General features: G+C 47.7%; 2 protein-coding genes across 20 annotated transcripts; one reads left to right on the top strand and one right to left on the bottom strand.

Moving 5' to 3' along the window:
* The first annotated feature begins 5086 nt into the window (after nt 1-5086).
* Nucleotides 5087-6907, top strand: Spryd4 (SPRY domain containing 4). The gene is made up of 2 exons (NM_001037765.1): nt 5087-5177; nt 5520-6907. Exons 1-2 carry the CDS (start codon nt 5093-5095, stop codon nt 6056-6058), a joined length of 624 nt encoding a protein of 207 aa, NP_001032854.1. The 5' UTR covers nt 5087-5092; the 3' UTR covers nt 6059-6907.
* A 106-nt stretch (nt 6908-7013) lies between these two features.
* On the bottom strand, nt 7014-23140 carry Gls2 (glutaminase 2). 19 transcript variants are annotated; one of them, XM_087555695.1, is made up of 19 exons: nt 22723-23140; nt 22477-22573; nt 17669-17768; nt 17181-17302; nt 16425-16554; nt 15427-15506; nt 15013-15176; nt 14770-14828; nt 12950-12982; nt 12722-12780; nt 12156-12222; nt 11988-12038; nt 11661-11837; nt 9571-9702; nt 9145-9237; nt 8910-8971; nt 8265-8341; nt 7766-7829; nt 7014-7653 (listed from the first exon to the last, which is right to left on the bottom strand). In XM_087555695.1, exons 3-19 carry the CDS (start codon nt 17747-17749, stop codon nt 7497-7499), a joined length of 1608 nt encoding a protein of 535 aa, XP_087411821.1. In that variant the 5' UTR covers nt 17750-17768; nt 22477-22573; nt 22723-23140; the 3' UTR covers nt 7014-7496. The 19 variants fall into 19 exon arrangements, with proteins under 19 accessions (XP_087411821.1, NP_001257716.1, XP_087411823.1 ...); NM_001270787.1 differs by having other exon boundaries at nt 22477-23140; XM_087555697.1 differs by lacking the exon at nt 9145-9237.
* Nucleotides 23141-23177: the final 37 nt, after the last annotated feature.

The raw sequence follows: 23177 nt of genomic DNA, 5'->3' as shown, positions 1-23177 counted from the left end.
ACTTGGGTCACACCAGGACCCTATGTATTCTGATGTCCAACACATACATAACTCAAGATACGGAGTAATGAAGAAATCTGTCTTGTCCCTGTCTGTCCTGTCACCTTTCTAGTGACCAGGCACACCTATATCACTGTAGGCCAGAGCAGCACTTCATGCTTCACATACGCACTGCCACCCTCTAGGGCCTCACCATTGTGAGTTTTCCTAGCTAATCTCCTTTAATGTCTTCATCTATGAACATCTCTCTCTTTGAAATATATATATATGAAATATATATATATGAAATATATATATGAAATATATATATATGAAATATATATATATAAAATATATATATATGAGAGAGAGAGAGAGAGAGAAAGAGAGAGGCTGCTTTACAGAGCAAGTTCCAGGACTATACAGAGAAACCCTGTCTCGAAAAATAAAAAGTAAAAAATACAGTATAATAAAATAAAACGAGCCAGATGGTGGTGGGGCGCACTGTTAATTCCAGCACTTGGGAGGTAGAGGCAGGAGTATCTCTATGAGTTTAAGGACAGCCTGGTGTGTTCCAGGACAGCTGGGGCTACAAAAGAGAAACCCTGTCTTGAAACAAACAAAACAGTAAAATGAAAAAAAAGGAGGGGTGTGTTGTTTGATAGACAATGCTTCCCCAGAAGACACGAGTTATTAAATGAAAATCTTTTTACTTTTTAAATTTTTTTAAAAAGATTTATTTACTTTATTTATATCAGACACACCAGAAGAGGTCATCAGATCTCATTACAGATGGTTGTGAGCCATGATGTGCTTGCCAGAATTTGAACTCAGGACCTCTGGAAGAGCAGTCAGTGCTCTTAACTACTGAGCCATCTCTCCAGCCCAGTGATGTACTCTGCTGGTGAACTCTGCATGCTACAATACAGACCTGCCAGGCATGGTGTGCCCACAGGTAACAATAGTGGCATGAATGTTGTGAGGCTACAAACTACTTTTGAATTAGATTTGAGGCCTGCTTCACAGGAGAAAAGCCATGCCTGGTATTGTAAACCAGGTCAAAATCCCCATGGCTGGGGATGTAAAAGAACTCAGGAGGGAAAATACTACTCATGTCTTGCAAAACAGGACATGTCAAGCTGCAATTGAAATATTTCTGTTTACACTCATAGTGCCACCTTCAACCTCATCAGGTACAGTACCCCACCACCAGGGAACATCCTGGAAGAGGGGGCAGAAAGAAGGTAAGAGATGGCTCAGTGGTTAAGAGCACTGGCTGCTCTTTCCAGAGGTCCTGAGTTCAATTCCCAGCACAACCATCCAAACACACACACACACACACACACACAGAATGTAAGAGCTGGAGTCCAGTAGGAGTGTTAGCCCATCTCTGGACATAACATATCCTTGCCACCAATAAACTCTTTGCAGCTATGGTTACCCCACAAGGTCAGTTAACATTTCAACAGGCAGCAGCAGTTAGACTCAGTGGGTTATAAAAGAAGATGAGGAGGAAGAGGAAGGAAGAGGGGAAAGCAGACGTGTTGAGAGTTGTCAGGAGGGAAAGGAGGGGAAATCTGGAGTGCATATGACCAAAATATATTATCTACATATATGAAATTATCAAAGAATAAATAAAATAGTACCCATATATACCTGTAGAACATTTTCACATGGTTGTCCCACAGATACCTCAAAATCCAGCTTCTCTAAACGTAATTACTTTCCTGCAGTCTCATCAGGCTTCTTCTCTGTCTGGTAAGTAAGAAACATCCGGATCACCTTCCCTTCTGACCCATCTCATGAGTCATCTGTCTTGTACCATGTCTTCTCCCTGGACTCTGGTGCCCTAAGACCCTGATTCTTCTCTGCGTCTCACCTCAGCCACTCCAATTCATGCTCCATGATGCTTCCAACTTTACCTTTGCATGAGAATCTAATTTGTCAACCCCATGTTGCCCTAAACAGCTCCTGGATATCTGAAGGACTGGCCTAGATGTCCTTGTAGAGTGATTGTTTATGGTTAAGTCTCAACTTTTCAAGCAAGTTCATATCCTCTCCGTGTAGCCCTCTGCAATACTGTATTCCTCATGGTTCCTGAAATTCTCCATTCTGTTTATAGAGTTTGAGCTTAAGCTCCCGCCCCACCTCAAATGTCTTTCCCTCTTTTGTTTGTCAAGTCAAATTCTGTCATTCGCCCACTAGGATGCATGGAAACACTAGAATTAATTGTTTGTTAACAATAAGGCAGGTGGGCTGGAGAGATGGCTCAGTGCTTGTTACTGAGCCTGACTGAGTTCAGTTCCCAGGACTGACAACCACCTGTAACTCCAGCTCAGGGGATCTGATGCTCTCTTCAGTTTCCAAGGACACCTACACTTATGTACATATTAGCTCCCCCACACACACATACACATAGCTAAAAGTAAAGTAAACCTTAAAAAATAAGGAACATAAATCATCAAAATTATGGAGATAAGTTTATTTGGTGGTAAAAGTAAAAATAATATAAGAAATGACAAGTGAAGCTATTCTCTGAATGAGGATAAAATAGAGGTAAATCCATGCATACCTAGACTCCTAGCTACTCAGGAGGTTCTGCGGAAAGATCCACAGTTCAAATGCTGCCAGAGGCTGTGTTGTGGCTTGCCCTGGAGTTATCTGTATTTTGATGCTAATTCTGCTGCCTCAAGGACAGCTGCCTAGTCACATTCTCAAGAATCAGGTGACTTCACCAGAACCTTCTCCCCATTGAATTTGTAAAGTACAGGTGAGGGGCAGGTACAGGACAGAAGGAGGCCTGCCATTGGAGGAGAGGGAAGGATGGGCGGGAGAGAAGTTTGAAGGAAGAGGAGGAGACCGGAATGGAAAGAGACAGGAGGAGAGGAGGAGAGAGAGAAGCCGTGGCAGGACGATGGAGGCTGACGTAAAGATCTCGCTCTGTGTATTTACAGGTTGTTATTAATGTTCTCAAGGGATGGGTGGTACCGGGCTTTGTATGTTTAAGTGGGCAATTATATCTTATCAATTGGTTCAAAGATTATTGTGTGTGTTGATTATTATGTGACAGTTTGAGTGTAGGAAAGTGTGTGGCGGCAGGAGACATTGGGCCGCCTTGGAGTTGGGATGTGTTTCTGCCAAGATATCTAGCAGCACGGTGCCAGACCTAGCGAGGTAAAAGACAGCAATACTTTTTTTATTTTTTATATTTTTACAACAACAAAGCTGCAGTGTGAGCTCCAAGGCCAGCTTGGGGCAACTTGGTGAGACCTTGTCTACAAATTAAAGCAAACAAACATATCTAAAAAGGGCTAGGAATATAGCTCAGTGGTCATAACAAAATGAGCAAGTGGAGACAGGGGAATAAGGGTCTATGGGTGCTTCAGCTCTCAAGCCACAGTGGTCCTAGAGAAAGAACCAGCTCTGAAACTGTTCTCTCCTTATTAACACACCTAAAGTGTTAGCAGAACAGGGCAGAACCTCTCCAGAGGAAATTCCCTCAACATTTTTGCACCTATGTTCAAAAGTCAACAGAAGAGGACCAGGGGATGCAAAGGAAGCAGGTTGGAGCTACTGACAGGTTGGAGCTACTCAGCACAAGCTTGCCCAGAACAAGAAGCAGAGCCACTCGGTTAACGAAAAGAGCAAAGATGTTGGGTTTCCTTTCTCCCCCGCAGGTGGAGGGACTCGGAGATCGTGCAAGATTTTCAGGACCAACTCTCTTGCTCCTTGCCTATGTGCCAGAGCCAGTCCCACCGTCCTACTTTCCTCTCTTTGACATTCCCTTTGCCAAGTCTGCAGTGGGTCCCTCTGGTGCTTCCGTTCTCTCGGATAGCCTGCCTTCCCCTGGGCCACTCCTATAAGGGGAGGTTACTCTTCTCAGTTAAAGTATGAAAAGTAAAAAACTAAAAATAGGGGTTGGGGATTTGGCTCAGAGGTAGAGCGCTTGCCTAGCAACCGCAAGGCCCTGGGTTCGGTCCCCAGCTCCGAAAAAAAGAACCAAAAAAAAAAAAAAAAAAACAAACCAAAACAAAACTAAAAATAAAATATGAAAAGTAGTTTTGTAGTTAGGAGGAAAAAAAGTTAACCTGCCTCTCTCCAGTTACCTGGCTGAAAAGGCTGGGCCTGACTGAACCCTGGTGGAGAGAATGAGTCACTGCAGTCACACACACCCCCGGAACCCCCCTCCCCTTTTCAAACTCATTTATACATTAAAAAATAGTGGGGGCTGGGGATTTAGCTCAGTGGTAGAGCGCTTGCCTAGCAAACCCAAGGCCCTGGGTTCGGTCCCCAGCTCCGAAAAAAAGAACCAAAAAAAAAAAAAAATAGTGAAAGCAAGCCATGTTGTTAATCCCAGCACTCCACGAGCAGAGGGAGGCGGATCTCTGGGAATAGTAAAACTCTGTCTCAAAGAATAATAATAAAAAACCGAGCACAACCTGGCACTTGCGAAATTGAGGCGGGAGGATCTAGAATTTGAAGTCTACAAAGGTTATATAGTAACTCTATCTCAAAAGACAGGAAAACAGGTAAGCAGGTATGTAGACACATTCTGTCTAAAGAAAATGCCGAGGCTCCCGGAAACAGATTTATGCTTTTCTTTCTTCCTTCTTTCCTTCCTTTCTTTCGTCTTTCCATCCTTCCTTCTTTCCTCCCTCCTTTCCTTCCTTTCTTTTTAAATGTGTGGTACTCTGGCTGTCCTAGAACTTGTTTTGTAGACCAGGCTGGCCTCGAACTCATAGAAATGGTGTCCCACGTCTTAATTTCTTAATTTAATCTCAGTTTGGGAGGCAGAGGCAGGCAGGTTTTTATGAGATTGAAGAAAGCCAGGTCTACATAGTGAGTTCCAGGTCAACCCAGGCTACAGGAGACCCTGTTTCAAAACCAAACAAACCAGAGACTCTGTTTACACAGACTCTTGGGGGGTGGGGGTCTTACTTAGTTGAGATAGAATCAATACTCTCTCCACCTATTGATCTAGCCCACTAGACTAGAAATCCCGGAGACAGCGATTTCTCACGACACTCCCGTCTCGCACCACGTGCTCCGGACGCAGACCAGCCATTGGTCGGTTTCCCTCGAGGGGGCGTGCCCCGTGCAGCTGTGGCACAAGATGGCGCTGCCCTTTGCACGTTGTTGGAACTTGTACCGCTGGGGAACCAAGCGATGGGGGGTCACCGCCGGGGAATCCCGGAGAGGTAGGCATATTTCTTTTTACTCTCTCACTCCAAAGTAGTTAACGTGTCATTCCCAGAGCGCGATCAGAGAACTCCACTCCTCACTTCTCCCCGATCTGCCTTGGTCTAGCAAGATTCCAATCCTGGGGCACCAGTGCCTGGCTTCCCCAGTCAGTGATTTGCGGCTCCCAGGGCTCTATACTAAAGCGACACCTCTATTCTTTCCGTGTTAACATTTGACTTTTCCCGCATTCCTGTCATCTCCTGGACTGCTTCAGATCAAACCCAGCCCCAGGGTTACCGTTTTTGTTTTTTTTTTTTTATTTGTTTTTTTTTTCCCCTTTTTTTTCTCTCTGCCCTCAGGCATCAGTTTCAAACTGGAAGAAAAAACGGCCCACAGCAGCCTGGCACTCTTCAGAGGTGACACGGGTGTCAAATATGGCTTGGTGGGACTGGAACCCACCAAGGTGGCCCTGAACTTGGAGCGCTTCCGGGACTGGGCAGTGGTGCTCGCAGACACCACAGTCACCAGTGGCAGACACTACTGGGAGGTAACTGTGAAGCGCTCCCAGCAGTTCCGGATAGGAGTGGCAGATGTCGACATGTCCCGGGACAGCTGCGTTGGTGCTGATGATCGTTCCTGGGTGTTCTCCTATGCCCAGCGCAAGTGGCACAGCATGTTGGCAAACGAAAAAGCCCCAATTAAGGGTATCGGGCAACCAGAGAAAGTGGGGCTGCTGCTGGACTATGAGGCAAAGAAGCTGAGCCTAGTGGATGTGAATCGGATCTCTGTCATCCACACACTACAGACAGATTTCCGGGGCCCAGTGGCACCTGCGTTTGCTCTTTGGGATGGAGAACTGCTAACGCACTCAGGACTTGAAGTGCCCAAGGGCCTCTAATGTGGCCAAGACCCTGAAACATACTCATGGTCAGCTTTCTGTTCTTAGTGTCTAAGGTTATTTTACTTTGTCTCAAGCAACTGGTAGCTCTCACAACTCAGTTGGGAACCTTCGTGCAATATTTTAGCCATCTTCCTCTGGTCCCTACTCTATAGGAGCTAGGTATGCAGCCAAACTTCCCCAGTTTCCTAGATCATCGGGAATGTCCTCCTGAGGCCACTAATGTGGGTCCTTCTACTGCGCCCAGGCATTTTAGACTGTTCAGTCCTGAGCTCCTGTCTGTCAGCCAGTACATCTCCTTCCCTTATCCACATGGAACTTGTTTTGGGAGCTCACCTGATTCTCTAGAGTAAATGCTCTCTACCTCTGGTTGGAGGAGTAGCAGGCACAGACTTGGCCTTTTCTCTGATGCACCTCAGATTCTCGGGTTCTAGCTCCCTCGGTAGTACCTCAGCTCTAGAGATGTCAGTCCCACACAGATGCAGCTACTGAGCTATCTGCTGTCCTCTGGACACTTCTGATACCCAGGCAGTTTGCCATAACCATTGTGCCAGTCACTGTGCCAGTTATGTGACAAAGGGAAAGAGATACTAGGGAGACATGTAGGGAGGGCTATGGTACCAGAAACGCTACCGTTGATAAGTTCCTTCTGCGCATCTGCACCAGTTTTAAAGCTCCAGAGAAAGGACAGCAGTTTTACATAATCCATTTTGGAGCCTGTTCAGACCCACAGTTCCCAGACCCCTGGGCCACAGAATGTATTGTGCAAATCAAAGTATTTTGGCTTGAGGAAAACCCTGGTGGAACAGATGAATATGTATGGGAAAAATATAGTTTGGATTTGTCTGACCCTGTGGCTCTGTCTTATTCCACCAGCTACTATGGTGATGAAACTGATGATGTCCTTAGGGGAGGAAGAGAATGACTAGATTTAGCAGGAGAAAAAAAAGATGACTCATGTAATTAAAGTTTATTTGAACACAAAATACTTTGTCTATAAAACTCCTGTCAGCAGTAGCAGCATGTCTTGGCTAAGATGGACAGATCTCTGCAGATTTCTAAAGCCAGGTGATTGGGCTCTCACCCACCTCTCTTGCTCTGTGACAGATACATATGCATGTAGCTAGAGGCTCTCCAAGGAAGTTGAAATGGGGACCTGGGTAAAAGCCTGGGCTACTTTCTGGTGGAGGATGTCACTTAAGCTATACCTTGAGGTCTCCGTGGCTAGCTCTGCTCAGGTGTCCACTGAAGCTTTTCTCTGTGCTGTCCGATGAGGGAATGGGGCATTTTGATTCTCACAGAAAACACTGGCCTGTGTCACCAGATGGCTGTGTTGATCCCCACTGAAGCAGCTTGCAATAGTATTTTTGGTGGCCTTGGGTTAAATGTGTGGCCGGCTCATGCTTTTTCTTGAGCAGGGGCTGCCCCTGGCCTGTGCTCACACCATGCTCTCTAAGTTCTCTTTTGACAGAGTCTCAGCTGCTACCTCAGCTTGAGTCTCAGACAGCATGTAGGAGTCATGGTAATCCTGAAGCAGTTTGACCACCTCCAGGTGATTGAACTGCACGGCATCATCCAGGGGAATGTTGCCCCACCTGTGAGGAACAAGGATCAGTTAGGCAGAGAGGACGTGGACAGAGCCACTATTGTGAGTGTATGACCAGTGGCTGGATGACTGTCCTTCCCTTTAGAACTAATCCTACTCACCTGTCCTTGACAAAAGGATTCACTTTGCAAGCCTCGATCAGAAACTTGACAACGTCAATGTGTCCTAGGAATATGGGAGGAAGGAGAATGAGATCGTGAGGTAGGTTCTGAACCTTTGGTGTAGACCCTTGGTGGCTGGACTGTACCAAGTGGGGAGGAGGAAAGTCCTCCACATTTGCTCTTGCCAGCACCTAGTTACAGCCTCCCTGTCAGCTGAAGGGCCTGTAGACAATACTGGCCATTGCCCTTCAGGACACAATGATAGGGTAGAAGAGAAAGGGTCTTCCACTCTGCTTTTCCTCTTTAACCCTTTGAGTACCTTCAGCTGATCCCAGCACTTGGGGGGCAGTTTGAGGCCAGCCTGGTCTACAGCGTGGATTCCAGGATGACCAGGGCCACACAGAGATGGCCAGGGCAACACAGAGAAACCATATCTTGAAAAACAAACAAAACCCCAAACCAAAATCCCCCGCAAAAAAGCCCAAAACCAAAAAGATACCTTCCGCTGCCGCCACATGTAGGGCTGTGCGGGAATCATAGTCCTTCTGCTCCATATCCACGGCAGACAAGGCAAACCTGAGGGTGGTGGGAAGTGCATGGGTTACCAACATCACTCTATAATGTCTAGATTGCGTTCTGAAGCGGGGCCAGACTGTATGGATTCCTGATAATCAGGATTCCCATTGAGTAGAAGTTATCCACTTGAGGCCAAGTCCCCATTCCCAAGGACTATGGCTGTCAAGCCCAAGTCAATCATGGTGCCTGCCATTAGTTGATGAATTCTTAACTCATGGCAGGCACTTTGATTTTAAAACAACAAAGCCTTAGGCTAGAGAAATGGCTCAGTAAAGTGCTTGCCTGGCAAGCATGAGGACCTGAGGCCTGAGTTCAGTCCACAGACCCCACATTAAAAAAAGATAGGAATAGTAACACTGGCTTTTAATCTCGGAATGGTGGGGGACAGGTAAGTCCCTGGGGTTGTGATACCTGAAACGGTCCTCTGGCTACCACAGGAACAGGCACATACTTACTATGTCTATTCTAAGCTTAAAACTGAAGCATTTAGCAGTTTGTTACACTGTGTCCTAACAAGCCATGTCTGACTGGGAGCAGTGTTATACTTACTTAGTCACGATAGAATTACCTTCGAAGAGCTGAGACATCTCCACTATATGCAGCAAATAACAGGTTCACCACGGTCTTGTTCTGGAACATACATTGTACCCACCTGAGATCAACTGTGGCTGTGAGGTCCACCCGTGCCCAGTGCTGCCCCATGACTCTCCTCCATGGACTCTTCCCCAAGGCCACTGCTGAAGTGTTGCGGAAATCCTGGATACCTTTTAAAGTATCCTCTAGGCTACCAGGGTCTTCCTTACCCGAACTTCCCCCCCTTCCCTCCGTGGGTCTAACTTCCGAGCACAGTGCCGCAGGTTGTCGTAGTTGTGGAAGTTAAACAGAGACACCAACTTCTAGAATCAGAAGTCAAAAGAACTGTTTACTTATCCCTTCCCCTTCCTGGAAGCACAGAATTGCTCTAATTATAGTGCCTACCACTAACTTACTCTTTTTTTTTCAAACATTTATTTATTATATATGAGTACACTGTCACTGTCTTCAGACACACCAGAAGAGGTCATCAGATCCCATTACAGATGGCTGTGAGTCACCATGTGGTTGCTGGGAATTGAACTCAGGACCTCTGGAAGAGCAGTCAGTGCTCTTAACCGCTGAACCATCTCTCCAGCTCCTACTAGCTTATTCCTAATTGAACAATATGAAGGACTATGTGTAGAACAACTCACCTGGCAGAAGCTGATGCCCCTGTGGCTGTTCCCCAGCTTGTCTAACGGGGGTGACAGACACATCATCCCCATGACATTGGGTACAACCAGGAGGATGGCTCCCGACACAGCTGACTTGGCTGGCAGGCCCACCTGAGGAACAAGGTGAACTAGTCAAAGTGATGGCACGGGCAAGGCCATGCCCACCTCAGCCTCTCAGATTCTCCTATCTGCCTCCGACTACTGTCTTCTGCCCTATGCATTCACACAGCTAGGGATGCTTGCTGAGGCACTGACACACACTGCTGGGTGTTGTGCTCAAACCAGGAAGTGCTCTCCAACTTTCCCTTTAAAAGAAGAATTCCTGGTTGGGGATTTAGCTCAGTGGTAAAGCACTTGCCTAGCAAGCACAAGGCCCTGGGTTTGGTCCCCAGCTCTGAAAAAAAGAATAGAAAAAAAAAGAATTCCTTTTTAATTTTATGTATATAAGTGTATGCATGTGTACCACATGTATGCCTACTGCCCGAGGAGGCCAGAAGAGGGCAACAGATCTCCTGGAGCTGGAGTTGCAGGTGGTTGTGAGCCACAGTGTAGGTGAGCTGAACCCAGGTCTTTTCCCAAAGCAATAAGTGCTCTAAAAAAGAGCCATTTATCTATCTCTCCAGCCCCAGGAAATGGTCTCTCAGACAACTTCTATTCTGGTGGTAGAAGACAGACAGAAAATAAATAGGGGTTTTCAAGACAGCTTTATCAGGTAGAGCTGTGCAGGTCTAGCAACCTGAGTTTGCTCCCCAGAGCCCAGGTAAAGGTGGATAGAGAGGAAAACCTTTACTAAGTTGTCCTCTGACCTCCATACATGCACCAAGGACCCAGGTTTGGTTCAGAACACCTGCATGGCAGTTGTCTGTCAGTTCCAGAAGACCTGACATCCTCCTCTGTCCTGTCTGAGTACGGCATGCACATGGTACACAGACATATACACAGGCAAAACACCCATACACATAACTTAAAAAAATGAATAAAAGTTTTTTGAGACAGGGTTCCTCAAACCAGAGACTGTCCTGTCTCTGCCTCCCAGGTGCTGGAATTTAAATACATACATACATACATACATACATACATATATATTTAAAAGTGAGGGGGACCTGGAGGGATGGCTCAGTGATTAAGAGCCTGGACTGGGGCTGGAGAGATGGCTCAGTGGTTAAGAGCACTGACTGCTCTTCCAGAGGCCCTGAGTTCAAATCCCAGCAACCACATGGTGGCTCACAACCATCTGTAAAGAGATCCGATGCCCTCTTCTGGTGTATCTGAAGACAGCTATGGTGTACTTATATATAATAAATGAATAAATCTAAAACAAAAAAAATCTAAAAAAAAAAAAAAAGAGAGAGAGAGAGAGAGAGAGAGAGAAAGAGCCTGGACTGCTCTGGCAAAGGACCCAAGTTCAATTCCAAGCACCAGACCTGGCAGCCTCACCACCACCTTTAACTCCAGTGTGTACACGTGCGCGTGTGTGCATGCGCCTGTGTGTGTGTGGTCCAACACCTCTACCTTCAGTGGCCACCTACACTCACCTGTACAAATTCATTCCAATAATAAAAATAAATCTTCATAAACAGACAAGTGATTACAGCAGATACGGAAAAGAAAAGGACTGGGTGCTATGAGCTGAGGTGGAAGTGGTTCTGTTTGAAAAAGAGCAACCAGAAGAGTCTCCAAGGCTGGAGGTGAAGCTCCATGCAGTACAGCACTTGCCCAGCATGGGTTTGTCCCCAGGGCCAAAGCAAACAAGAAGAGAAGGCCAGGCTAAGTACACAACTGTGGTCCTAGTGCTTCAGAGGATGAGGCAGGAGGATCACTGACTCTGAGGCTATGCTCAGCTGCACAGTGAGGGCCTGTCATGGGGGAATGGAGAAACAAGTCAGCCACGCCTCTCCTTGGAAGTGGCATCTAAGATGGGCACCAGCTGTGTAAAGGGTCTATACATGTGAGGAATGTGACGCATGCACACAATCCCTAAGGACTCCTAGCCTGCCTGCTGGGTGTTCATAATGGAGGAAGGGCCACTGGGATCACGGCAGACAGACAGCAGGGCTGGGAACACTCACGTGGAAGGCAAACTGGCCCGAGAAGTCATACATGCCACAGGAGTGCATGAGGCTGAGGGTGTTGCGCACGGCTTCCGCACTCAGCACGCTCTCCCCTGTGATGGGGCAGATGCCGCCATTGGCAAGAGTGGCCGCCATGACACTGCCTGACTCACAGGTAACCTCCACAGAGCACAGCTATAGAAACAAGAGAGGTCAAAGGGCAGCGTGGACTCGAGCACAGTGATGAAGAATGACGTTCTGACAGAAGCATGGGAGAGGAGTGTCTACCGCCAACAGGAGGGAGGGCACTCTGTCCCGTTCCTTGGCCCTGGACTGTTTGCTTACCTGGAAATAGAGATCAAGGGCAGCCATCATGTCCACTCCCTTAGGGAAGCACTGCAAAGAACAGGGTGAAGCAGTCTCTTCAGGACATAATCTCACACAGCTCCACCCCCTGCTCTTGAGCTGGCAGTGGAACTTTCAGTGACTTCCTCTAGGGCCTCTCCCAATTACCTTCTTCTCCTTGAGGTAATAGCCAATGGCGTAATTCCGATCCCCAGTCTCCTTCTCTGACTGGAATCTGAAGCAAATACCAAATTTAGTGCTTAAAGCTCGGGGATGGGGGAGGGAGGGTAACTTTCCAGGGATGCAGAATTAGATTGGTTGCCTGTGTCAGACTGAAAGCAGTGGCCTTTATAGCCTCACAGAGTTGGTGGGAACTTCCCAACCTGAGCAAATACTTATTGTAGCTTTGTGGTTAACAGAGGCACAAACCGCCCAAAGCCAGCCAGTCCTCCTGTCAGGAAATCTGGCAAGGTCTCTAGCTCTGAGTCTTGACTTGGCCTCAGCACCAGCCAGCATGCTGCCTTTCTCATTACATGGTAATCAGACACCGGACGCTACTTCTCCAAGTAAATAAATGTCAGTGAAGAAGCTCAGAGGAAGCTGGGAGGTCAAAGCTCCCCTTGAATTTCTTCCTACAGTGATATATATTCTCTTTCCCCTCCCCTCCTCGCCTCCCCAGCCAAGCACGCACATACACCAACAACCTACTCAACCATTCCCCTAAACAGTCTTACGTGGCATTGCTGAACCCCATGAATTCATTCCCAGCCATCTTGTTCAGATACTGTAACACCTGGAAGAGAAGAAGAACAAGGGAGACCCCTTTGACTAAGGATCCCTCGCAAACACACGCAGGCTGAGAAAGCACTCAGAATCTCTGCCCCTCTGGAGACAGCCGTAGCGGCTGTGTAGTCAGCATGCCATGGAGAAAGGCAGAAAGGAGTTGAGTGCAAGGAACTTACAAAGTCAAACTTCTCTGCTTTGTTACAGTCCATCTGCACAGAAGGAAAGGGAAAGCAATTAGTATCCCAAGCCAGGGAGGATGGCACAAAGGAGGGGCAGGAGGGCTTAGCTGAGCTGACACGTCAGAAAAGCCTTGCTACTGGGAATGTTACATTTTATAAAGTCTTTTGTTTGTTCCGGGACAGGCCTGGGTTGTCCAAGCCGTCCAAGGATGCGGCTGGGTGCTCCTCTGGCTTTGGAGTAGCTGATGTTACAGGCACCGGTTCTTCTTGTTAAACCACTGAGACTTTTTGGCTTGCAGGTTTATGTAGTCTAGTGAGAGAGCACTGCAGACCACCAGCCTGTGTGGCCATGCACACCTATAACTCCAGCTCCTGGGAGGTTGAAGCAGGAGGATTATTGAAATGAACTAAATGTAAACTATCAAGGAATGAGGATTCAGATAACCTCACCCCATCCATCTGCCTCTCCTCTCCCCGTGCGGGCTCACTCCTGTCTCCAAGCTCCACCCTATCCATGATTACTCCTGTCCATTTTATTTATTTATTTACTTTTAAATAGAGGTCTCAAGTATCCCAGAGTAGCCCTGAGTTCTTACTCAAGTTGAACTTCTGATTTTTTTTTTAAATGTATGAGAACACTGTAGCTGTCTTCAGACACACCAGAAGAGGGCATCTGATCCCATTACAGATGGTTATGAGCCACCATGTGGTCACTGGGATTTGAACTCAGGACCTCTGGAAGAGCAGTCAGTGCTCTTAACCACTGAGCCATCTCTCCAGCCCCAGAACTTCTGATCTTTCACCTTATCTCCCTAGCTCTGCCATTAGAGGCGTGTGCTACCAAGTCTACATACCATTCTTTATACTGCATTCTATAACTTCTACCCATAATGAAACAAAAACAATTTCTTTTTAGCAGTGCCAGACATGAAAGTGCGTAGGGTCTCTGTACAAGGTGGAGCAAATGTTTTTTTTTTTTTTCTTTTTTCTTTTTTTTCGGAGCTGGGGACCGAACCCAGGGCCTTACATTTGCTAGGCAAGCGCTTTACCACTGAGCTAAATCCCCAGCCCCGGAGCAAATGTTCTTTATCCCCAACTCTGGAGCTAAAGATTTTTGGTTGACGTAGAAGAGAATCAGATGGGGCAGGTCCCATAGATAGGGCAGCAGATGGGGACTCCCCCAAAACAGGGAGGTATGCTCCACCCAGCCAGTCACACTTCAGAGTCAACACTCCAGGACTCTGACACCTGAGTTCCTAGGGGAAAGGGTTCCTAACACCACCTTCCTCAGGAGGGGCTGTGATTGGCCCCAGAGTGTCACTGCCCACACTGCTCCTGAATTCTTGCTCAAGCCCTGGGAGACCTGCAGCTGATGGGCCTGCCGGGCACCCCTTGCTCAAGGCCAACTCACAGTTCCAGGTGACGTGAATGACTGCCCTGGACTGGCCATTCACCCTTCTGTCAGCGTTTCTCTCACCCAGGAGTGGCCAATCAATGCCTGATGGTGTTGTCCTCCCCCTGCCTTTGGCATTTGGCTCTTGGTTCTAGGCAGGGGTCACGACCTGCTCATGAAACTCTGGGAGGGGGCAGGGAGCACATGGGGTGAGGGCAAGGGAAGTGATGTGGCAACTGTCAGTAACATCCATGGCGAGTAGCACAGGACTTCCTGATGCATTTTCCCATGCCTCTTTAACTCTCAGATGACTCAGGCCCCCATCCCCAATCAGTTATGGAAATGTAGGGAGAGCTGAACCGACATGTAGGGATAAGAGGAACTGAGAGAATATTACCTGTCTGAAGGTTAGAATGGCACTGACCTTGATCAGGGAGCTGACCACAATAGCACCAGCATTGACCATGGGGTTATGAGGGATTCCTGGGGAGATACAAACCACTCAGTCTTGTCAGCCACCAGAGAAAGCCTACTCTACACTGTTCCCACTCTGAAGCTAATCGGGGTTGGGTCTGGCTCCTACCTGGATGAGAGCAAAGGCTAAAACACATGGGAGGAGGTGAGGCACAGGCTCAGGAGAAGCAGGTCTAAGCTTGGAGACGCTCACCTTCCTCGTTGAGGGAGAGTTTGTTATAGCGCAGACCACTGGGTTCCTTGCCCACGAACTTGTGCACGTAGTCGGTGCCTAAGGTGCTCACGGAGATGGCGTAAGTGAGTGGCTTGACACAGGACTGTAGGCAGAAAGGGATCTTCGTGTGGCCCACAGAGTGTCTGGAGACAACAGGTACCATGAAAGGGGTTAGACTTTGTTCCAAACCTGTGCCCTGCTGCTCCTGCCTCTCACCCAGAATCCATTTGTTTGTTTGTGAGACAGGGTCTGTCTATCTGCAGGGTCCTGTCTGTCCTGGAACTCAGTATGATACCATGCTGGCCTCAAACTCAGAGATCCTCCTGCCTCCACCTCCTGAGTGGGGAGATCAAAGGCGTACACTACGAGGCCCGGCATCACCCAGCATCTTACCGCTGCCCATCCACAGTGCACAGGGAGACGCCCCAAAGATCTGGGTTTGACTTGGCCAGGTGAGGGATGTAGGCTGCCACCTGGGCATAAATGGGTAGAAAAAAGGGAGACTGTAACTATGGAGGACAACACAGTATACTTGGGGTCAGAAACTTTTAGGTTAAAGTTAAAATCTGGGGGCTGGAGAGATGGCTCAGTGGTTAAGAGCACTGACTGCTATTCCAAAGGTCCTGAGTTCAAATCCCAGCAATCACATGGTGGCTCACAACCATCTGTAATGGGATCTGATGCCCTGTTCTGGTGTATCTGAAGACAGCTACAGTGTACTCACATATAATAAATAAATAAATCTTTTTTAAAAAAGTTAAAATCTGTCCCCTGCATGACAAACAGGTTCCCTTTACTGCTTCCACAAACAACCAAGCCTTTAGTACCCGACAACCTTACATCTCTGTAGTGAGTTACAGACCTTGGAGTGGTAGCAGTAGAGCCCATGGAATATAAAAAAATGGCAATTCTAGGACTGGGCTCTCAGGTTCAGTCCCTAGAGGGACTGGGCATAATGGGTAGAAAAAAGGGAGACTGTAACTATGGAGGACAACACAGTATACTTGGGGTCAGAAACTTTTAGGTTAAAGTTAAAATCTGGGGGCTGGAGAGATGGCTCAGTCGCTAGTCTCCTTGAAGGCTGGGTTGAATCTCTATACTTTGACAGCCTCGTCCTCTATAACCACTACTGACTTCAAACTTCTGATCCTGTCTTAGCCTCACAAGAGTAGGGACTACAGGCCTGTGGCACCAACCTCAGCTTTTGCCACCCGTGTCCATTAAGACCTATGTCACACACTATTAGAATCACACATTTTCATGAAACCATGTCCTCAACCTTAGAGGTTCCTTCTCACCCATCACTGAATCCACAACCCCAAGAAGTCTCTGTGAAGCAACCTGTGTCTGGCCCAGAGCCCTCGCCCCTCCCTCGTCCCTTTGGCCCTCACTTTGCCTCCAGTGAGCTCTTTGGCATCCTCAAATATACGATCCACATGGCCTGTGAACTCCTCAAAGTCAGGAATGACAAACTTCTTCCGGAATGCCTGAGTCAGGAGCACAATGTTGCTGCTCACACACCTGGATCCAGATACAAATGAGTTAGGGGTTGGAGAAACACAGCTGGGACTCCCTCTGAGTTGGGGATCAAGAAGGCTGAAGTGTTCATCTGGTTTTGGACTAATAGCCATGTTGACTTTTGGCATATCATTTTCTCTCCCTAGGTTTAAATTTCCTAACCTCTAAAAGGAGGTGTTCTAAAGACACGGGAAGATATTTCAAGACATTCCGAGAATAATATTAAAATCAGAATAAGATAGCATATGGGCTTTAGCACTAAAAAGTCCTAATATCTACACCCACATATGTGTGAGGATAGACAGGACGTCTTCCAGAAGCTACTCACTAATTTTTTTTTCCTTTTTTTTTTGAGCTGGGGACCGAACCCAGGGCCTTGCACTTGCTAGGCAAGCGCTCTACCACTGAGCTAAATCCCCAACCCCCTCACTAATCTTTTAACAAAGTTTACATCTGGAAAGGGGCTAGGGCTGGGTACAGAAGAAAATATATTTCTGTATTATTTTTCATAGTGAGTACGTATTGCTCACTAAAATAAAACAAAATGAAGGGCTGAACCATTTGATTCCCAAGACCTTTCTTCCTACAGAACCATTTTGGGGGCAACAATCATCTCTGGGACCTCTCACTTTTGGAAGAGTTCTCGGTCCAAGAGGCCACCACTGCTGGACTCTTGGACCATGCGCTGCATCTTGCTCATGCAGTCCTGGAGCCGTGGGTCTGACGTCTGCAGTCCAGTGGCCTTCAGGGCCTTTGGGGATAAGAAGAGGTGTGGCCAGGTCAGCCAAGGACAGCAATCCGTGTCTCAGTCTTTCCCAATCGACATTCAAGTCATCCCACCCCAATCACTACAACTGGTAGAACAAATGGGTTTTGGAACTAAGCAAAAGACACTGGAGCAGCCTTGAAGGCTAGTGAGCCTCTTGCCACTCCTCACAAAAGGTGTTCTCCTCTGGACTTGGGGGAAGGATGGCATTGGCTCTTCAGCCCAGGCAGCCATTATCTCTCTGTATTCCCCATGCCCGAGTGGCAGCCATTAGCTACCTGCACTGTTCAACCTGCATCCTCCTCCCAGATTTCAAAGACTCTAAGGAATCAGAGAACCCTGATTCCTTACCGTGGTGAACTTATGGATGGGGATGCGTTCCTGCCCCTCTGCAATGGTGTAGAAAAGCAGGTCACCAAGTCGAGGCAACATGCCACTGTTCGAGGCATCACTGTTTGGGGGAAGAGATGGGAAGGCAGGAGCCTGAGGATGCCCCTCCTCCCCCTCCTGGAACACAGACCTGTCATGGGGTGCATCCTAGGCCTCCTCTTTGGGCCATCTGGTAGATTCTGTGATCCTAACTTTCACCCCAGCACGAGATGTTGTCATCTTACTCTCTAGTCTCTTTTAAAAGAAACTCTGAAGTTTCAGTCCTTTAAATCATTCCACTTCCAGATGTCCAGCAAACACTGGAAACAGAGCGCATCCGGTATGGTTCGTGTCTTTCCCGTGAGGACTGGTACAGGATGGAAACACAGGCTTAGTCTGACTGTTCCCATACTCTGCGTCTACAGTGAGCTGGTGTCTAACACTGGACACATTCTTCGTGTTTCCTCTCAAACCCACCCTCTTCTGGATGCCCTGTGTTGGGAAGAGACCTACTTGGCTCCGAATTGCTAAGACCTTAGGTAGCCCACTTAATATTATTTATCTATGAAATAAACCTCCTGACATAAAGTCAGCCAATTGGGTTGGGGATTTAGCTCAGTGGTAGAGCGCTTGCCTAACAAGCACAAGGCCCTGGGTTCGGTCCCCAGCTCCGGAAAAAAAAAAAAAGAAAAGAAAAACAAAAACAAAAAGTCAGCCAATCACCAACTCCGTCTGTTCTCTGCCACTATCTGCTTCTGTCTCCACACCAACCTCAAAGGTCTCTCACACTGGTATAAAACTCCTGAAGCATCTTAAAGCAATGGCTCTCAACCTGTAGGCCTTGACCCTTTGGGGTCAAACGACCCTTTCGCAGGAGTGGCCCAAGACCATCAGAAAACACAGATGTTCACATTACAATAACAGTAGCAAAACTAAAGTTATGAAGCAGCAATGAAGATCATTTCATGATTGGACGTCACCACAGTCCGCATTGAAGGGTGAAAGGATTGCAGCATCAGGAAGGTGGAGAACCACCGATCTAAAGACTTCTGTGAATGTTATTAGGCTTAGGAAACTTTTTTTTTTTTTTTTGGTTCTTTTTTTCGGAGCTGGGGACCGAACCCAGGGCCTTGCGCTTCCTAGGCAAGCGCTCTACAACTGAGCTAAATCCCCAAACCCCAGGAAACTTTTGCTTTGTATGGCCCTGGATATCCTGGAATTCACTCTGTAAACCAGACTGGCCTTGAACTCAGGGATCCGCCCTGCCTCTGCCTCTTGGGTGCTGAGACTAAAGCATGCTCAGCTTAGACAGTTTTTAAGGAGGTTCCATTTAGCCCAGGCTGGATTTGAACTTCATATGTGGTTATGTATGATCTTGAACTACCGAAATCTCCAGTACTCTACAGGTGTAAAATGTATCTTATTCTCAGATGTCCACTGCCTTGCCATAAGACTTGTCCAGAGGGGTTGGGGATTTGGCTCAGTGGTAGAGCACTTGCCTAGCAAGCGCAAGGCCCTGGGTTCGATCCCCAGCTCCGAAAAAAAAGAATAGAAAAAAAAAAAAAAAAAAAAAAAAAAGACTTGTCCAGAATGGGAGCCTATCCGAATAGCCCCAAAGCTCTTGGGAGGCAGATGTAGGAAGATCAACAAAGACCCCAAGCCAACCAGGTCTCCGTAGAAGTCCCACGCCAGATGATGCTACTACCCTGTCTCAAAACAAACATAGATATGCCTGTAACCCTTCAGAAGTAAGGGGAGTTCAAGGCCCTATACATAGAGAGTTTGAGGCCACCTTAAGCTATATGAGACTCTTAAGAAAAAACAAACACTGGTTTGATTTCCAGCTTCCAGCTCAAAGTTCTCTCTAATTCTAGCTGCAGGGGATCTGACATCCTCTTCTGGTCTCCCAGAGAACAAAGCACACGTGAGTGGTTCACAGACATACATTCAGGCAAAATATCCATACACATGAAATAAACATAAAATAAAACTTCAAAAAGCCATTTTAAAAACTGAATATAGGGGGGCTGGAGAGCTGGCTCAGCGGTTAAGAGCACCGACTGCTCTTCCAGAGGTCCTGAGTTCAATTCCCAGCAACCACATGGTGGCTCACAACCATCTGTAAAGAGATCCGATGCCCTCTTCTGGTGTGTCTGAAGACAGCTACAGTGTACTCATATACAAAATAAATAAATAAATCTTTAAAAAAAAGAACTGAATATAGGGTAAGCAAGATGGCTCAGCAGATAAAAATGTGAGTCTGACCCATGAAATCCCAGAAGCCACATAAAGGTAGAAAGAGAGAACCAATTCCACAAAGTTGTCCATTGACCTCCACATGAACACGTGGCACACTGATACTCATAGACATACACTAACTAAAGATCAACTAAAAAACAATTTCATAAGTGGAAAATATAGCTTACCAAACAATATAATTTTATTTTTGTTAAATTACAAGCACAGACATATATATGATACATATGGACATATCACGGTATTAACTAGTTATCTCTAATACTGGGATTTTTATTTTCATCTTTGATTTATCTAGGATTTGTTGTTGTTGTTCTAAGACAGGGTCTTTCTATTCAGGCTTGGCTGTCCTAGAACTTACTATGTAGTTCAGGCTGTCCTAGAACTCACAGAAATCTGCTTGCTTCTGCCTCCTGAGTACTGGGACTAAAGGTGTTTGCCACCACCACACCCAGCCTGGTCCCCTGAGAGGTCAGAACAAACCAGGTACCCTGGAACTAGAGTTATGGGTAGTTGCCATAACCACCAAGTGGGTGCTAGAAGATGAGCATGGGCCCTCTTCAAGAGTATCAAATACTCCAGGGCTGAAGAGTTGGCTCAGTGGTTAAGAGCAGTTGTTCTTGCAGAGGACCTGGGTTCAATTCCTACTACCCACATCGTGGCTCACAACCATCTAGTCTAGTTTCAGGGGAGCCAACGTCTCCTCTGACCCCAGCAGGTACCAGGCTTGCATATGGTACACGGACATACGTACAAAGCAAAACACCCATATATATTTAAAAAAGTTAATACATCAAGTGTGGTGGTGATGGCACACACTCTTAATCTCAGCACTGGGAAGTTCTGGCAGTGGCAGGAGGATATTTGTCAGTGTGAGGACAGTTTACTGAGTAAGTTCCAGGACCTCCAGGGTTACCCAGAAAAACCTTGTCTCTCTAGTACTCATCATAGTATTCTTTTTAGAAACAGAATGAAACAAAGCTAAGTGTTTTATTTTTAAGTGTTTCCTCAGGTTTATGTGTATGAATGCCATATGAGTGAGTGCCTGGGATTTACAGATGGTTGTGAGCCATCACGTGAATGCTAGAAATCAAACCCAGGTCCTCTGCCAGAGTAACAAGTGCTCTGAATGTCCAGGTCTCAAGCCTTACACTAGATATTTTTAAATAATCAGAATTACAATGTATCTCTTCTTTGCCAACCTCCTTTACCCTGGAAACACAGAAACCTCTCTCCTTCTGTTAATCCCTCTCCCCAGGGAGCCAAGGTTCAAGACCTTCACCAGTAAGTTTTCTGGAATACAAGCAGCCTCAAAAAACTAGGTTTTCTAAAAATATTCTGTCACAGCCAGGTAGTAGTGCTGTATGCCTTTAAACCCAGCAGTTGGGAGGCAGAGACAGGTGGACCTCTGAGTTAGAGGCCAGCTTGGGCTACAGGACAGCCCGGGCTACAGTCTCTCTTGAAAAAACAAACAAACAAACAAACAAACAACAAATTCTGTCACCTACTGCAGTGAATTCTGATGTGTAAAGGGGACTCAGGGATGCCTCTGGCTCCCCACCCCAAAACTGTACAAGGGGACTAAATGCTATTTGCTTATCCCACCATGTCTAGTTGGATGTCTGAGGATAACAAGATTTCATGCTCAGAAACACTTGAACCATGGGGGTAGGGAGAAAGCAGTCACCAAGCATTCCTGGGCAATGTGTGTGTTGGGGTTAAGGGGATCGACTTCCTGGGTTGAAAATGGGCCCAAAGGGGGAAAAACTCTTTAGTTCAGGGAGACTGAGCAACAGAATAGCTCTGACTGGTTTAGAAACTGTCTCATGGGGCTGGAGAGATGGCTCAGTGGTTAAGAGCACTGGCTCCGGGGCTGGGGATTTAGCTCAGTGGTAGAGCGCTTACCTAGGAAGCGCAAGGCCCTGGGTTCGGTCCCCAGCTCCGAAAAAAAGAACCAAAAAAAAAAAAAAAAAAAAAAAAAAAAAAAAAAAGCACTGGCTCCTCTTCCAGAGGCCTTGAGTTCAATTCCCCTGCCACCACCACATGATGGCTCACAACCATCTCTAATGGGATCTGATTCCCTTTTCTGGCATGCAGGTGTACATGCAGACAGAGCACTCATATGCATAAAAATAAATCCAACTTAAAAAAATTGCCTCATGATTTTTTCATTTATGAATAATAAACATATCCCAGGACCAAGTTGGAAAGTTGATCTCGGTGTTTCACCTGCACGTAAGATATTCCACGGTTAAGCTCTGCTACAAAAACACTCTGGACACATACGCACATACGCGCGCATCAGCGATGACGCACACCACACATTACCCACTGACGACACGCAAAAACAAGAAACACCGCCCAAGCGCACTTGGACCTGGGGCAGGACGCTGTTCCATATCCGCAATATTCCCTAAAATACCAGGACCAGAGAAGAGAGGCTGGGGATGGGCAGGTGTGCACTCGTCCTTGCAAACAGACACGTGCACCAAGCAACACTCCGCGCCCATCTGCGTCCCCAAATAAGTACGCACCTTGGACAGGCATCATCTCGAAGACCGACCTGCCCAAACGCCCTCCCGGGCGGACAGCACCTGACCGCCCGAGCGCGGCGGACCCAAAGCCCCACATCTAAAGGAAAAGGCATCGCAGGGCTAGTAAGCGCGGAGAGGAGATGAGATGCGCTCGCTCTCTGGGAAAGGGGACTCCCAGAGAGCTAGCGAGAACGACAGTGGGAGTGGGAGCCAGTCTGTCCCCTGCCCCTGTCCCGCGAGCCTTACTGGTCCGAGTGCTGCGGCTGGTGGCTGTGCGGCGTCCCCCTGCCCTGCGCCGCGGCCTCACCGAAGTAGTACCGGACACCCCCGCCCAGGAGCGGGCCCCGGCTCGGGTGACCCCAGCCTCCCCTCTGGCCGTGGCTGCCCGCGCGGCTCAGCGCGTTCTGCAGAGCCCTCATGGAGCGCATGCCCCCAGCGCGCCGCCCGCTCGGCCCGGGAGCTGCAGACGTGCGAGCGGCGGCGAGGAGGGAGGGGCGGAAGAGTGGCGGCCGAGACTAGGAGCCCCGGGAACAGTCCCCCGGCCAGCGGAACCCGCAGTGGGGAGGGCCGGCCGGGTGGGAGGGGTTGGAGTCCGGGGAGGGGCCAGTCCGGGGCGACTTCGACCCCGCAGGTGCACTCATAGCCCCTTCACAGCCTCTAACACGGAGGCTCCGGGGTTCGAAGGAGGCAAGGATAGGGGC

Source organism: Rattus norvegicus, chromosome 7, assembly GCF_021556685.1.
Source record: "Rattus norvegicus strain SHRSP/BbbUtx chromosome 7, alternate assembly SHRSP_T2T, whole genome shotgun sequence".
Taxonomy (NCBI): Eukaryota; Metazoa; Chordata; class Mammalia; order Rodentia; family Muridae; genus Rattus; species Rattus norvegicus.
This window is presented reverse-complemented; position numbering and strand designations above follow the sequence as displayed.